The sequence below is a fragment of the Salmo trutta genome, chromosome 33 (assembly GCF_901001165.1).
Source record: "Salmo trutta chromosome 33, fSalTru1.1, whole genome shotgun sequence".
In the NCBI taxonomy this organism is placed as follows: domain Eukaryota; kingdom Metazoa; phylum Chordata; class Actinopteri; order Salmoniformes; family Salmonidae; genus Salmo; species Salmo trutta.
Window position 1 is genome coordinate 3,787,750 of NC_042989.1, and position 18,240 is coordinate 3,805,989.

Here is an 18,240-nt window from a genome sequence, read left to right on the forward strand (position 1 = left end):
TAAAGTCCTGGATTGAATCATTGCCTTATCCCTTCAGCGCTAGTTATTCATCCCTCCAGCCCCATTCCTCTCCCATTATATAATCTGTTTTATCTGTTCATTAGCATGCACTACAGTTAGACAGTATGTAACTAGCCTAGTGGTTCTCACCCAATGTTTAAAGGGTAGGTAGCATAAACGTTACCATATTTAGCATATGGATTTGTGTCAAAAGTCCCAATGCAAAGTTACAGTTCACTTTTCTATTTTGGGATTTATTACATAAAACCGATCAAAATGTCGGAAAATTTTCGGTAGCACAGAATAGATCCTCCATATGACGTTGAGAAATAGTGCATTGTGGGTAGTTCCGGAAATAAATTAATAAATGTCAAAACCCCGAAACATAACTATGTTTGTAGTTATAGGTAACCAGACCGTGACTACAACTAAGTTACTAAATCTTTGACCACACTGTGTTGTTACTTTGGTTAGTAAAAACGCGTGCTTCCTACCCTTTAATGGACCATGAATCTTTACTAGTGAACACATTGAGTTAACAGTAATGTAGGCTTTGTGGAGGCAAAACTCTGTAATGGGTTCTTTATTGTATGGACATGATATTGTTTTATTCAGCCCTTCCTCTGACTCAGACCTGTCCTTTTAGCATGTTCACTGAAGTTATGTTCAGTAGGCAGGCAAAAAAAACGAAAGAAAATGTCCAAAATGGAGTGAAATGTGTACTTGTCGAATGAGAAACACATTTTTGTAAAACTTTTTGTAACCGTGTGCCATTATGAACATTACCCTGTTGGTTCTTTATTAGATGTGTGGAGGTATTATAACCCCTTTATAACCACTATCAACAGGGGGCGCTAGTCAGTGCCTTAGCTGATGACAGCGTTCATCTGTGGAACCTGAGGCAGAAGCAGCCAGCTATCCTGCACACTCTCAAATTCAACAGAGAGAGGTACGTAGGTATAACATGAACAGTGGTCGTATTTGAATAGAGCTGTAGCTACATTAAAATAGGCTAACTTAGACCTGTGAGTCATCATATGAAATATTCCCTTTTAAGTATTTTCTCTCGTCTTAATTCCCCCTCTCTGCGGTTGTGGCTACGTCCAAAATGGCACCCTATTCCCAATATAGTGCACTACGTTTGACCAAGGCCCATCAAACGTAGTGTGCCATCTAGGGAATAGGGTGCAATTTGGGGTATATGTGTGTCTAAAATTACTCCTGCTGCTTGTTGAATTTCTCCCGCTTCTCTGTCTGGCCAATAGCCCTTGAACCTGCTTGATACCATAGTAACCATTTTCCGTCTGCATTTAGTGATATATCATGTGTTTTATTCTAATGAAAGACTTCTCAAGGCACCGTCTTCATTTTATAGTGCACTACTTTTGACCAAGGCCCATTGGGCAATAGTGTATAATTTCGGACACAGCCAGTCAGTTGCTTGCTACCAGATAGGAATTCATGCTGCTGGCTCTGCATGCAAATATTACACTGTGTATTTATTATGGACCCTTTTTGTCACATGAAAGTGTAGGTTCACCTGTCAAATACTGTAGAATTTTTGATATGTCCCTTGCTAAAATAGGTTATTAGGTCCCCCTTTCTAATGTGTTTTAATGTGTATATTTTATTGCTTCAGAGAAAGCTATCAGATTTACAGTATTTGACAGGTGAACCTACACTTGATGTAGTTATGTTTGTTGAAGTAACTAAGAAATAATATACTCTTTCTCATTCACCTTTTTACATTATTCCCTCCCATTTTGACAGGATCATGATCAAATAATCATAATGTCTGCATCCGAAATGGCACCCTATTCCATATATAGTGCACTACTTTTGACCAGAACCTTATGGGCCCTGGTCAAAAGTAGTACACTATATACGGAATAGCATGCCATTTGCGATTCACCTCTTGATTAGTTTTGCCTTTGCCCCTCCAGGATCACGTTTTGTCACCTGCCCTTCCAGAGTAAATGGCTGTACATTGGCACAGAGAAAGGAAACATCCACATCGTCAACGTTGAGTCCTTCACACTCTCAGGCTACGTTATCATGTGGAACAAAGCCATCGAACTGTGAGTCTGTCTGTCTGTATTATGCTGTTATCTGCTTAGGTTTCTATGTCTACGCCCCAAATGACATCCTATTCCCTATGGGCTCTAATCAAAAATAGTACACTATACAGGAAATATGGTGCCATTTGGGACGCACGCAACCTGTGTGTTAGTTAGAAGTCTGTCAAAGACTGTGTTTATTCTTTTGTGCCATTTCTGCCGTGTTTTTTGTACTTAGACCAAGGGTTTTAAACCAAGGGTCCGTAGCCCCTTGGAGTCCGCGGAGGTACTGCAGCGGGACCATAAAAATTTATATAAAAATATATATATCTTTCTAATGATGTCAACTTTATTTTTCAATTCCTAATATTGAGCAAATTACACTCACTGGAGTATCTGACATATGCTTTGAAAAAGTACCTGCAAATACTGTAGGCTACCAGTGCGGCAAGTGCTGCTGGTAAGCTTTTTTGACTTGGACATACTTTTTTGCCAACACATGTCTAACCTTTGTTTAACAAACTAAACACATGCTCTTAGCGAAAATGTGTTTGTAGTTACCTTTCTAGGACATAGGCTAAGTTAGAGTTTACACGTACTCTTTCAAAATAATGAAAAACGATCTACCAAATCTCCAAAAGGACTGATTCGAGGCAGAAATTAGTTGGAGCACTCAGCAAAAAAAGCAGAGTAATAACTTTGTTCAGGATGAGTACAGTTGACTGACATTTTGACATCAAGCTGATGTGTTCTTTAGTGTCAAAGTCAGTCACCTGTACTCATCCTGAACAATGGATTAAAGTGAGTTAAAATGAATTATTCTCAGCCTTTTTTCTTGACTGCTCCAACTCCTTTCTGCCTCGAATTAGTCCTTTTGGAACTTTTTCTTGGTAAGCCCTTTTCATGATTTGTGTCATTGTTGTCGAGCACCTTTGTTTGGTGAGGTGTGAAAGCCCACCTGAACTCTTATCTCCCAAATCTATTCATTTTAAAATGTTGTTTACTTCTCCTTGCCTTTATCGTTCACCTGATGGTAAGACAAGACATGGTATTTTCTTCCCCACTAACGTACAGTGGGGGTCCCTGGGTTTGCCTGGGAGGGGGTTGAAGACCCCTGACTTAGACTATTAATTTCCTTGACAGCTGGGGAAGTTGGAATGTAAACCAGGAAGAAGAATTTAATTAGATAAGAATGTTACATTCATCGTTTGAATCAGACAGTAGAAGCCAAGCATGTTAGGAGTGAGCATGTTCCCTCCATCTCCCCTTGTACCTCCTTAGGTCCTCCAAGTCACACCCTGGGCCTGTGGTCCACATCAGTGATAACCCTATGGACGAGGGAAAGGTAGGAACTTTCCAAAGAACCTTCATTTATTCATTCCAGAGCTTCATAACATTACTGATTATTTACAACATGCTACTAAAAATAAAATTTTCAAAATGTTTTGTTATTTTGGCAGATTTTGATTGGATTTGAATGTGGGACTGTTGTGTTGTGGGACCTGAAATGCAAAAAAGCTGACTACCGCTACAATTATGATGAGGTAAGGCATCTTCCTGTGGCTGTTGGTTCCTGTGGGAACTGACTGGAAAGAGGGGAAGTTCCATTTAAATATGAAATACACAGTGAACAATGTTGTTCATGATTTGTCGTACTACATTATTGATCTTCATTGCTTAAGTTTGTATTGGGGCTTTATGTTGATGCTCAATTCAACGTAATTTTTGGAAAGTACCAATGGATTTGTAAGAAATGTATATTTTTGTGGATTCTGACTGATTATGTAGCAATATTTTGGGAAAAATAGGATGTTAGAGATAGCCTTTTCTAAAAGTCATGAGATCCACACCACAACATGCTGTTATTTCCCTCAAAGTTAATATACACTATGAAGCAGCCACTCTGTGTTTAGTCCTATCTCTGTGTTTTCTCTTTATCTCCAGGCTATCCACTCAGTAGCCTGGCACCATGAGGGCAAACAGTTCACCTGCAGCCACTCAGATGGAACTCTGACTACATGGAACGTACGCGTCCCTGCCAAGCCTACAATCACCATCACACCACACGGTACGTTCTGCTGTACACACAGACATACCACCAAGGGTCTCAATGCACCTTAGGGGGGAAAAAAGATGGATGGAAACAGCACAACATAGGGAAGCCGATGTGCGTTAGACCTTTAAACAAGTTAGCACTCACAAGGTTGTAGGGCCAGACGGATTACCAGGACGCATACTCCGAGCGTGTGCTGACCAGCCGGTGTCTACACTGACATTTTCAACCTCTCCCTGACCCAGTCCGTAATGTCTACATGTTTCAAGCAGACCACCATAGTTCCTGTGCCCAAGAACGCCAGGGTAACCTGCCTAAATGACTACAGCCCCATAGTACTCACATCTGTAGCCATGAAAAGCTTTGAAAGGCTGGTCATGGCTCGCATCAACACCATCATCCCAGAAAGCCTGGACCCACTCCTATTCGCATAGCTCCCCAACAGATCCACAGTTGACGCAATCTCTATTGCACTTTTACACGGCCCTTTTCCACCTGGATAAACGGAACATCTACATGAGCATTCAGCACCATAGTGCCCTCCAAGCTCATCACTAAGCTAAGGACCCTGGGACTGAACATCTCCCCCTGCAACTGGATCCTGGACTTCCTGACAGGCTGCCACGCTGACCCTCAAAACGGGGGCCCCTCAGGGCTGCGTGCTTAGTTCCCTCCTGTACTCCCTGTTCATCCACGACTGTGTGGCCATGCACGACTCCAACGCCATCATTAAATTTGCAGACGACACAACGGCGGTAGGCCTGATCGCCGAAGACGATGAGACTGCCTATAGGGAGGAGGTCAGAGACCTGACATTGTGGTGCCATGACAACAACCTCTCCCTCAACGTGAGCAAGAAAAAGGAGCTGATCGTGGACTACAGGAAAAGGAGGGCCGAGCACACTCCCATTCACATTGACAGAGCTGTAGTGGAGCGGGTTGAGAGCTTTAAGTTCCTTGGTGTCCACATCACTAGGGACCTATCATGGTCAAACACACCAACACAGTTGTGAAGAGGGCATGATAACGCATATTCTCCCTCAGGAGACTGAGAAGATTTGGCATGGAACCTCAGATCCTCAAAAAGCTCTACAGCTGCACCATCGAGAGTATCCGGCTTCTGATCGCAAGGCGCTATAGAGAGTAGTGCGTATGGCCCAGTACATCACTGGGACCGAGCTTCCTGCCATCCAGGACCTCTATACCAGGCGGTGTCAGAAGGGCCTAAAAATTGTTGACTCGAAATACCCAAGTCAATGACTGTTCTCTCTGCTACTGCATGGCAAGTGGTACTGGAGCGCCTTGTCGGGGACCAAAAGGCTCATTAAAAGCTTTTACCCCCAAGCCATAAGACTGCTGAACAGTTAATCAAATGGACTATTTACATTATTGACCCCCTTATTTTATTCTTATTTGTTGTTATTTTTTGTACTGACTCTCTTGCACAGGCTTGATGTACACTCACTGGACTCTAACCACACACGTACACACACACAAAACACATGCATATTGACGCTACACACACACACACATTTACATTCTCTGTTTATTATCTATGCATAGTCACTTTACCCCTACCTACATGTACATATTACTTCAATTTCCTCGACTAACCCGAACCCCTGCGCATTGACTCGGTACCGGTACCCCTTGTATATAGCCTTGTTAAAATGATTTTGTGTTACTATTATTCCTTTAGTTTATTTAGCAACTTTTTAAACTTTTTTAATCTTTGCAATGTTGGTTAAGGGCTCATAAGTAAGTATTTCCCGGTGAGGTCTATACCTGTTGTATTCAGCGCATGTGACTAATTACAATTTCATTTGAGCACGCCTAAATGAGTTATGATAGACTATATGTTTATGTGGGCATTTAAATACATGTTTACTAGTTCTATTAATCAGTGTAGAGAAAATAATTTTTTGTTGTGTGCAAAATGACATCTCAGGTAAGCAGCCCAAGGATGGAAAGAAGCCAGAACCATGCAAACCTATCCTTAAAGTGGAGTACAAAACGACAAGAGCTGGGTGAGTGATTGGTTGTCCGAATAAACAATAAATAAAGGCTAGACCAGGGACCCACACATGGTGCCATCTGGGGGCCTGTCCTGCGACACACTTGACCATATGATAGGTCTTGTATTATTTATTTAATTTACTTGTTTCTTATCTAGGGACGCCTTCATGGTCATGTCTGGAGGCCTGTCCTATGACACAGGGTGCAGGAGAGCCTGTCTGACAGTGATGCATGGGAAGAGTACCGCCCTCCTGGAGATGGACTATCCCATCGTAGACTTCCTCACGCTCTGCGAAACACCATATCCAAATGGTGAGTTCGAGTTTTATACTATGGAAGCATATAGCTGTAAAAAATCATTTTGAAATTGGATAATGATACATTTTGAGAGCCACCGTGCCTTCAGAAAGTATTTATAACTGTTGACTTATTCCACATTTTGTTGTTACAGCCTGAATTCAAAATGGATTAGATTTTTCTCTCTCACCCATGTACACACAATACCCCATAATGACAAAGGGAAAACTTTTTTTGAAATTTTTCCAAATTTATTGAAAATGAATTTGAAATATCTCATTTACATAAGTATTCGCACCCCTGAGTCCATACTTTATAGATTACAGCTGTGAGTCTCTAAGAGCTTTCCACACCTGGATTGTGCAACATTTGCCAATTTATTATTTTCAAAATTCTTCAAGCTCTGTCAAATTGGTTGTTGATCATTGCTAGACAACCATTTTCAGGTCTTGCCATATTTTCAAGTAAATTTAAGTCAAAGCTGTAATTCGGCCACTCCGGAACATTCACTTTCTTCTTGGTAAGCAACTCCAGTGTAGATTTGGCCTTGTGTGTTAGGTCATTTTCCTGAAAGGTGAATTAATCTCCCAGTGTCTGGTGGAAAGCTAGTATTTTTCCTGTGCTTAGCTCCATTTTGTTTCTTTTTTTTAATCCTGGAAAAACTCCCCAGTCCGTAACGATTACACATAACATGATGCAGCCTCCACTATTCTTGGAAATATAAGCAGAGGTAATCAGTAACGTGTTGTATTAGATTTGCCCCAAACATAACACTTTTTGTTCAGGACTAAAAGTGAATTGCTTTGCCACATTTTTTTCCTGTATTATTTTAGTGCTTTGCTGAAAACAGGATGCATGTTTTGGAATATTTTTATTCTGTACAGGCTTCCTTCTTTTCTCTCTGTCAATTAGGTTAGTATTGTGGAGTAACTTCAATGTTGTTGATACAGCCTCAGTTTTCTCCTATCACAGCCATTAAACTCTAACCATTTTAAAGTCACCGTTGGCCTCATGGTGAAATCCCTGAGTGATTTCCTTCCTCTCCGGCCACTGAGTTATGAAGAATGCCTTTATCTTTGTAGTGACTTCACCGTGCTCCAAGGGATAGTCAATTTTTTTACCCATCTACAAATAGGTGCCCATCTTTGCGAGGCGTTGATAAACCTCCCTGGTATTTATTATTGAATTTGTGTTTGAAATTCACTGCTCGACTGAGGGACCTTACAGATTATTGTATGTGTGGGGTGCAGAGATGAGGTAGTCATTCATAAATCATGTTAAACACTTATTGCACACACAGTCCATTCAACTTATGTGACTTGTTAAGCACATTTTTACTCCTAAACTTATTTAGGTTTGCAATAATAAAGGGGTTAAATACTTATTGACTCAAGACATTTCAGCTTTTCATTTTTTATTAATTTGTAAAAAAAAAAAAATGTTTAAACATAATTCCACTTTGACATTATGGGGTATTGTTTGTAGGCTACTGACAAAAAAACATGACATGCCAAAACGTGGTATATTTGGAAAGAAGAAATCTGGGAGATTGAGGAAATGACCAGAAGATAGATAGGTGTTACATAGTTCAGAATACACAAGATCAAACACACACACAATTACGTTTTTTATTTATTTTGAGAGTTGTCTTTCATTGACAATCTGAGTGAATTATTGATTCCCAGAGCTGGAAACAGATCAGATGGCTTCCACAACATGTGAACAATATATGAATAAAATGGGATTGATAGATCCAACAACTAGAAATGGGCAGATGTTTTAGTAAGTGGTGTCAGGTGTGGTCACGGGACATTTCCAAGTGTCCCTAAACCTCTCCAAAGGTTAGATAATTCCAGTGCTATTACATATTTGCAATCCCTAAATGCTATTTGTTCTGTATAAAAACACAATTCATACCATATCAACCTCTCTCAAACATTGTGGTGGTGTTGGGGTACATACAAGGGATATCCAAGTGTTTTTTTTTCAACCTCTCCAAAGTGCCTGAACGTTTAGCCTAGGCATATCCAATGTATTGGTCCCACATACAAATGAACTGTTTACAAAAACAATACAAAAGCAACAGATATACATAAAATATACTGCTCAAAAAAATAAAGGGAACACTTAAACAACACGTCCTAGATCTGAATGAAAGAAATAATCTTATTAAATACTTTTTTCTTTACATAGTTGAATGTGCTGACAACAAAATCACACAAAAATAATCAATGGAAATCCAATTTATCAACACATGGAGGTCTGGATTTGGAGTCACACTCAAAATTAAAGTGGAAAACCACACTACAGGCTGATCCAACTTTGATGTAATGTCCTTAAAACAAGTCAAAATGAGGCTCAGTGGTGTGTGGCGCCTCCACGTGCCTGTATGACCTCCCTACAACGCCTGGGCATGCTGATGAGGTGGCGGATGGTCTCCTGAGGGATCTCCTCCCGGACCTGGACTAAAGCATCCGCCAACTCCTGGACAGTCTGTGGTGCAACGTGGCGTTGGTGGATGGAGCGAGACATGATGTCCCAGATGTGCTCAATTGGATTCAGGTCTGGGGAACGGGCGGGCCAGTCCATAGCATCAATGCCTTCCTCTTGCAGGAACTGCTGACACACTCCAGCCACATGAGGTCTAGCATTGTCTTGCATTAGGAGGAACCCAGGGCCAACCGCACTAGCATATGGTCTCACAAGGGGTCTGAGGATCTCATCTCGGTACCTAATGGCAGTCAGGCTACCTCTGGCGAGCACATGGAGGGCTGTGCGGCCCCCCAAAGAAATGCCACCCCACACCATGACTGACCCACCGCCAAACCGGTCATGCTGGAGGATGTTGCAGGCAGCAGAACGTTCTCCACGGCGTCTCCAGACTCTGTCACGTCTGTCACGTGCTCAGTGTGAACCTGCTTTCATCTGTGAAGAGCACAGGGTGCCAGTGGCGAATTTGCCAATCTTGGTGTTCTCTGGCAAATGCCAAACATCCTGCACGGTGTTGGGCTGTAAGCACAACCCCCACCTGTGGACGTCGGGCCCTCATACCATCCTCATGGAGTCTGTTTCTGACCGTTTGAGCAGACACATGCACATTTGTGGCCTGGTGGAGGTCATTTTGCAGGGCTTTGGCAGTGCTTCTCCTGCTCCAACTTGCACAAAGGCGGAGGTAGCGGTCCTGCTGCTGGGTTGTTGCCCTCCTACGGCCTCCTCCACGTCTCCTGATGTACTGGCCTGTCTCCTGGTAGCGCCTCCATGCTCTGGACACTACGCTGACAGACACAGCAAACCTTCTTGCCACAGCTCGCATTGATGTGCCATCCTGGATGAGCTGCACTACCTGACCCACTAGTGTGGGTTGTAGACTCCGTCTCATGCTACCACTAGAGTGAAAGCACCGCCAGCATTCAAAAGTGACCAAAACATCAGCCAGGAAGCATAGGAACTGAGAAGTGGTCTGTGGTCCCCACCTGCAGAACCACTCCTTTATTGGGGGTGTCTTGCTAATTGCCTATAATTTCCACCTGTTGTCTATTCCATTTGCACAACAGCATGTGAAATTTATTGTCAATCAGTGTTGCTTCCTAAGTGGACAGTTTGATTTCACAGAAGTGTGATTGACTTGGAGTTACATTGTGTTGTTTAAGTGTTCACTTTATTTTTTTGAGCCGTGTATATATTAAAATGTTTTATCAAACACAAACTTGGTTAGACACGTGTCCTTCACTAAAAAAGGTGCAAAAATAGAAATAAGCTGAACTATTTACAAATGGCATTCGTGTTGGTTTTACATCCCAGGTGTAGATCATTAGATTTCACTTTCAACGTAGCTTGTGCATGTCCTGATAGTCTTTGAAGCAGTCCCTCTCTGCTCTCTGCCAGGAAACATTTCAGACAAAAGATCTGTCATTTCCCCTTTTTCCCCCTCCTCTGTGTTTTGTGCAATGCTTGCAGTTCTTCCTTTTTGTCTTTTGGCATGTGTGTTGGATAGTGGCATTCACCTTGAGTGGGGGTCTTGTGATGGTTGTGAGGTTGCTTTGGGCCCCCAATTCGGCCATTTCAAACACCAGCTGCTCTCGAAGGCCAACTGGGAGAGAGGGGTTTGACCTTTTGCTTTGGCCATCTGCTTGTGGAGAATGGAAGCATTTACTGTAGCAAACCTCTCTTATACCACATCCTGGTCTTGTGGAGGACCTGGTAGTAGCCTATCAGAGCATCAGATAGGTCGACATCCCCATGCTGGCATTGTAGTCCTTCACAGGAATGAGGACATTCTTCCTCCTTGAGACATGGTTGTTATTGAATGCCTTATGCTGTGTGGTGAGCATGGTTACTTTCCTAGTGTCCTTCCATTTCACAAAAAGCACCTTGTTCAAATCAAATTCTATTGGTCACATACATGTATTTGGCAGATGTTATTGAGGGTGTAGCGAAATGCTTGTGTTTCTAGCTCCAACAATACAGTAATATCTAACAATTTCACAACATACACACAAGTCTAAGTAAAGGAATGGAATTATGAATATATAAATATATTGGTGAGCAATGTCAGAGCAGCATAGACTAAGATACAGTACACTCCCAGCCTCCCTGTAGGCTGTCTCATCATTGTTGGTAATCAAGCCTACTACTGTTGTCGTCTGCAAACTTGATGATTGAGTTGGAGGCGTCCGTGGCCACGCAGTCATGAGTGAACAGGGAGTACAGGAGGCTGAGCACACACCCTTGTGGGGCCCCAGTGTTGAGGATCAGCGAAGTGGAGATGTTGTTTCCTACCTTCACCACCTAGGGGTGGCCCATCAGGAAGTCCAGGACCCAGTTGCACAGGGCAGGGTTCAGACCCAGGGCCTCAAGCTGAATGATGAGCTTGGAGGCGACAATGGTGTTGAAGGCTGAGCTATAGTCAATGAACAGCATTCTTACATAGGTATTCCTCTTGTCCAGATGGGATAGGGCAGTGCGATGGCGATTGCATCGTCTGTGGACCTGTTGGGGCGGAAAGCATATTGAAGTGGGTCTAGGGTGACGGGTAAGGTAGAGGTGATATGATCCTTGACTAGTCTCTCAAAGCACTTCATGATGACAGAAGTGAGTGCTACAGGGCGATAGGCAGTTCAGTTCCCTTTGCTTTCTTGGGTACAGGAACAATGGTGGCCATCTTGAAGCATGTGGGGAGAGCAGACTGGGATAGGGAAAGATTGAATATCCCCGTAAACACACCAGCCAGTTGGTCTGCGCATGCTCTGAGCACGCAGCTTAGGATGCCGTCTGGGCCGGAAGCTTTGCAAGGGTTAACACGATTAAATGTCTTACTCACGTCGGCCACGGAGAAGGAGAGCCCACAGTCCTTCGTAGTGGGCCTCGTTGATGGCACTGTTATCCTCAAAGCGGGCAAAGAAGCTGTTTAGCTTGTCCAGAAGCAAGATGCCGGTGTCCGCGATGTGGCTGGTTTTCCTTTTGTAGTCCGTGATTGTCTGTAGACCCTACCACATAACGTCTTGTGTCTGAGCTGGTAAATTGTGACTCCACTTTGTCGCTATACTGATGTTTTGCCTGTTTGATTGCCTTACGAAGGGAATAACTACACTCTTTGTATTCTGCCATATTCCCAGTCGGAAGCTACCTGGAACATATCCCGGTCCGTGTGATAAAAACAATCTTGAAGTGTGGATTCCGATTGGTCAGACAAGCGTTGAATTGTCCTTAGCAAGTGTACTTTGTTAAAATCCCCAGCTGCAATAAATGCGGCCTCATGATATGTGGTTTCTAGTTCGCATGGAGTCCAGTGAAGTTCCTTGAGGGCCGTCGTGGTATCGGCTTGAGGGGGGATATACATGACTGTGACTATAACCGAATAGAATTCTCTTGGGAGATAATATGGTCTGCATTTATTCTAGGTCGGGTGAACAAAAGGACTTGAGTTCCTGTATGTTATCACAATCACACCATGAGTCGTTAATCATGAAATATACACCCCCGCCCTTCTTCTTTCCGGAGAGATATTTATTTCTGTCTGTGCGATGAACTGAGAACCCAACTGGCTTGATGGACTCAGACAGTATATCCCGAGAGAGCCATGTTTCCATGAAACAGAGTATGTTATAATCCCTGATGTCTCTCTGGAAAGAAATCCTCACCCTGAGCTCGTGAACTTTATTATCCAGAGACTGAACATTAGCGAGTAATATACTGCAGTGGGTGGTGTGGTGTGCACGCCTCCTAAGTTGGACTAGAAGTCCACTCAGAGTACCTCTCCTCCGCCGGCGGTGTTTTTCGGTCGGCCTCTGGAATCAGTTAAATTGCCCTGCGGGGTGCGAACAAAGGATCCAATTCAGGAAAGACGTATTCCTCGTCGTAATGCTAGTAGTGCTGGTGAGTTATCGCTGCTATGATATCAATAGTTCTTCCCGGCTCTATGTAATAACACAAACCAAAAATCTGGGCAACTAATGTAAGAAGTAATACATAAAAAATAAAAAAAATATTGCAAAGTTTCCTAAGAGCTAGAAGCACGGCTGCCCATCAGACGGGGTGATTGGTTGACATATCTGTTGGGGGTGAAGACCTTGACCGGTGGGGGCAATTTATGGGGAGGGGTGGCTCTACAAATGATATCATCAAAAATCTCTGCATCCTACCACTCTTTGTTAGTCCTGATCTAACGTATGGTCCCCCTCTCCGCTGTCTTTGTCATGTCGTTTACCTTGGTCTTGGGGAACCCGATTCTGTTCGGAGGAATGGTGCCACAAGCCCCTATTTTCTTTTTCAAAGAGGTCTATGAAAAGTGGATGTAGAACCATCAGAGGTGGTGATTGACATAGCAGTGGGGAGTGAAGACCTTGACCGGCGGGGGGCAGTTGCTGGGGAGTGGTGGCTCCCAAATGTTATCATCAAAAATCTCAGCATCCTACCACTTTGGTGAATAAAATAAAGGGATATATTGTTGTAAGACACACATAGTTACAGTTGACTGAATTTAGAAAATGACATTAGTGTAAAGTAAAAACACCAAGCCTAAACTTTATCTGTAAAGTGACTCACATAGGTGTGAAGTGCACACACACAATGCAAACAGTAACATTTTGGAGACAAAGGAACAGGTGAGAACCACAAATTAACAACATTAACAATGAGAGTTTAGTGATCTATCCAAAGGATGAAACTCAGAAGAGCAAACAGTGAAGTAATATGAAACATAGACAATAACTACTTTGGAATTATATAACATTGAAATTACTTGTTACATAGGCCTATGCAAACTAAATCCAATGCAGAAAAAGCAGACAACTTTTATAAAAAATGAAATACATATAGTAAATTATCTCTGTCAAGTCATGAAAATAATTTACTTGCAGATCTAAAAGTGGATCCAATCCTTCTAGAAAGCAATCTTTGTCGGCCGAGTCGAAATCCTCGCCGTCCAAATCGCTCCCCTGGTCCGAGTCAGACTAGTATTTTATTAAAAGCTTCTATGTTGGTATGCTTATTCATAGCTGCCTTCTTTTTAGCTTCCTGTTCGATATTCTTAGTTTTTACCTTTCTTACCCCCTTGAGAAGCCATCTTTTATGCTAAACGATGAAATCTGTTTACAATGTAATGTAACGTGCTTGATGCATCTTGTCTCTGGGCCAGGTAGCAATAGTTCACATTATACATAAAAGGTTCTAGGCCTTGCTTTCTCCCACCCAGGTTAACTGCATATCCCTAGAAAACGTATCTCATTGGCTACAAGACTATCAAGGTGCCATAGTAGCCAATCCCCTGTGTAATGGATGCCTACGGCGCGTAAGCAGCCGCCGTCATATTTTTGATGCGCAAAGATATAGTTACTCGGTGGACATTCACATGTTGCCATTAAGTCATGCATCATCAGATAACATTGGCAATAGGCTAGATTTGTTCCTACCAACCTAAGGATTCATTTCATACCCCCCCATGTATCTCTAACTCAAAACACAGACCAAATGGAAGCTTACCTTGTAAATGTTTGGTGAAAATGTTGTGAAAAATATACATTTTGACTCTCAGGGCTGGTGGTCAATAACGGTAGGTCACAGGCAGCCAAATAAGACATCCTCATTTTATTTCTTGATTTAACCTTTAGTCAAATTCTTATTTTACAATGATGGCCAAACCCTCCCCTAACCCGGACGACGCTGAGCCAATTGTGCGCCGCCCTATGGGACTCCTGATCATGGCCGGTTGTGATACAGCCCGGGATTGAACCAGGGTCTGTAGTGACGCCTCTAGCACTGAGATGCAGTGCCTTAGACCGCTGCGCCACTCGGGAGTCCCGGATTTCAGTGTGTATCGACGTATTCCGTGTTTATTTAGTTTATGCTTCACAACCCTAACCGGAATGTACAGTTGAAGTCGGAAGTTTACATACACTTAAGTTGGAGTCATTAAAACTCGTTTTTGAACCACTCCACAAATGTCTTGTTAACAAACTATAGTTTTGCAAGTCGGGTAGGACATCTACTTTGTGCATGACACAAGTCATTTTTCCAACGATTTTTTACAGACAGATTATTTCACTTATAATTCACTGTATCACAATTCCAGTGGGTCAGAAGTTTTACATACACTAAGTTGACTGTGCCTTTAAACAGCTTGGAAAATTCCAGAAAATGATGTCATGGCTTTAGAAGCTCTGATAGGCTAATTGACACTTTTGAGTCAATTGGAGGTACCTGTGGATGTATTTCAAGGCCTACCTTCAAACTCAAGTGCGTCTTTGCTTAACATCATGGGAAAATTAAAATAAATTTACCAAGACCTCAGGAAAAAAAAATTGTATACCTCCACAAGTCTGGTTCACCCTTGGGAGCAATTTCCAAACGCCTGAAGATAGCACGTTCGTCTGTACAAACAATAGTACACAAGTATAAACACCATGGGACCACGCAGCTGTCATACCGCTCAGGAAGGAGACGCGTTCTGTCTCCTAGAGATGAATGTACTTTGGTGCAAAAAGTGCAAATCAATCCCAGAACCACAGCAAAGGACCTTGTGAAGATGCTGGAGGAAACGGGTACAAAAGTACCCGTAAGGCCGCTCAACAAGGAAGAAGCCACTGCTCTAAAACCGCCATAAAAAGCCAGACTACGGTTTGCAACTGCACATGGGGACAAAAATTTTACTTTTTGGAGAAATGTCCTCTGGTCTGATGAAACAAAAATAGAACTGTTTGGCCATAATGACCATTGTTATGTTTGGAGGAAAAAGGGGGATGCTTGCAGGCCGAAGAACACCATCCCAACCGTGAAGCATGGGGGTGGCAGCATCATGTTGTGGGGGTGCTTTGCTGCAGGAGGGACTGGTGCACTTCACAAAATAGATGGCGTCATGAGGGAAGATTTATGTGCATATATTGAAGCAACATCTCAAGACAGCAGTCAGGAAGTTAAAGCTTGGTCGCAAATGGGTCTTCTAAATGGACAATGACCCCAAGCATACTTCCAAAGTTGTGGCAAAATGGCTTAAGGACAACAAAGTCAAGGTATTGGAGTGGCCATCACAAAGCCCTGACCTCAATCCTATAGAAGATTTGTGAGCAGAACTGAAAAAGCGTGTGAGCAAGGAGGCCTACAAATCTGACTCAGTTACACCATCTCTGTCAGGTGGAATGGGCCAAAGTTCACCCAACCAATTGTGGGACGCTTGTGGAAGGCTACCCGAAACGTTTGACCGAAGTTCATCAATTTAAAGGCAATGCTACCAAATACTAATTGAGTGTATGTAAACTTCTGACCCACTGTGATGAAAGAAATAAAAGCTGAAATAAATCATTCTCTCTACTAATATTCTGACATTTCACATTCTTAAAATAAAGTGGTGATCCTAACTGACCTAAGACAGGGAATTTTTAATGGGATTAAATGTCAGGAATGGTGAAAAACTGAGTTTAAATGTAATTGGCTAAGGTGTATGTAAACTTCCGACGACTTCAACTCTAGGTAGCATCCATCTTGAAATGAGGTCTTCGGCTCAGCCTGCCTTTATACATTCATATGCCCATATATGATAGTAAGTCACAAAGATTTTAAGGCACAGATCAATAGCCAAGATATCCAGCATTCCGCAGACATCCTGCTTTTGCAGATAAGGGCTACCGTTCTCATACCAGACTGAATTGAATTAAAAAATCTTTACATTTAAGAGGTTAAACAACAAAATGTGAAAAAGGGTCAAGGGGTGTGAATAATTTATGAAGGCATTGTATATTAAGCTTCAATATCTAACACTATCATTAGGATTTCTTTATCAAGACTTTTCTGTCGTTTTCTAATGGTTTAACTCTTTTTAACCTCTCTAGGGCAGGTGGCACCAAATCGTCCCACCTACGTAACAGCCAGTTGAATCCTGTGGCGCGATTTTCAAATACCTTAGAAATGCTATTACTTCAATTTCTCAAACATATGACTATTTTACAGCTATTTAAAGACAAGACTCTCGTTAATCTAACCACACTGTCCGATTTCAAAAAGGCTTTACAACGAAAGCAAAACATTAGATTATGTCAGCAGAGTACCCAGCCAGAAATAATCAGACACCCATTTTTCAAGCTAGCATATAATGTCACAAAAACCCAGAAGACAGCTAAATGCAGCACTAACCTTTGATGATCTTCATCAGATGACACACCTAGGACATTATGTTATACAATACATGCATGATTTGTTCAATCAAGTTCATATTTATATCAAAAACCAGCTTTTTACATTAGCATGTGACGTTCAGAACTAGCATACCCCCCCGCAAACTTCCGGGGAATTTACTAACAATTTACTAAATTACTCACGATAAACGTTCACAAAAAGCATATCAATTATTTTAAGAATTATAGATACAGAACTCCTCTATGCACTCGATATGTCCGATTTTAAAATAGCTTTTTGGTGAAAGCACATTTTGCAATATTCTAAGTACATAGCCCAGCCATCACGGGCTAGCTATTTAGACACCCAGCAAGTTTAGCCTTCACCAAAATCAGATTTACTATAACAAAAATGTTATTACCTTTGCTGTTCTTCGTCAGAATGCACTCCCAGGACTTCTACTTCAATAACAAATGTTGGTTTGGTCCCAAATAATCCATCGTTATATCCAAACAGCGGCGTTTTGTTCGTGCGTTCACGACACTATCCGAAATGGTAAATAAGGGTCACGAGCATGGCGCTTTTCGTGACAAAAAAATTCGAAATATTCCATTACCGTACTTCGAAGCATGTCAACCGCTGTTTAAAATCAATTATTATGCAATTTATCTCGTAAAAAAGCGATAATATTCCAACCGGGAATATGCGTTTAGCTAAATAGAGGAAAAAAAAGAAAGACGGGGGCGACCAGTGCACGCGCCTAATGCCCATTGTCTACTGATCGGCCACTTGACAAAGGCGATCATGTGTTTCAGCCTGGGGCTGCAATGACGACATTCAGCTTTTTCCCGGGCTCTGAGAGCCTATGGGAGCCGTGGGAAGTGTCACGTTACCGCAGAGATCCTTTGTTTTGGAAAGAGATGTCAAAGATGTCAAAGAAAGCCAATAAATGGTCAGACAGGCCACTTCCTGTAAAGGAATCTCTCAGGTTTTTGCCTGCCATATGAGTTCTGTTATACTCACAGACACCACTCAAACAGTTTTAGAAACTTTAGGGTGTTTTCTAATAAGTATATGCATATTCTAGTTACTGGGTAGGAGTAGTAACCAGATTAAATCGGTTACGTTTTTTATCCGGCCGTGTAAATACTGCCCCCTAGCCCTAAGAGGTTAACATGTTTTAACTTTTTATTTTTTTTCTTCTGCGTCCTC

General features: G+C 42.2%; 1 protein-coding gene across 5 annotated transcripts in view; it reads left to right on the forward strand.

Moving 5' to 3' along the window:
• stxbp5b (syntaxin binding protein 5b (tomosyn)) overlaps window positions 1–18,240 on the forward strand; it is a 51,653-nt gene that overhangs the window by 9,010 nt on the left and 24,403 nt on the right. For all 5 annotated transcript variants that reach the window (XM_029729474.1, XM_029729476.1, XM_029729475.1 and 2 more), the window contains exons 4-10: window positions 849–949; window positions 1,944–2,078; window positions 3,339–3,402; window positions 3,518–3,601; window positions 4,002–4,125; window positions 6,059–6,137; window positions 6,284–6,438. In XM_029729474.1, coding sequence (XP_029585334.1) covers window positions 849–949; window positions 1,944–2,078; window positions 3,339–3,402; window positions 3,518–3,601; window positions 4,002–4,125; window positions 6,059–6,137; window positions 6,284–6,438 — 742 coding nt within the window. The remainder of the gene's footprint in view (window positions 1–848; window positions 950–1,943; window positions 2,079–3,338; window positions 3,403–3,517; window positions 3,602–4,001; window positions 4,126–6,058; window positions 6,138–6,283; window positions 6,439–18,240) is intronic.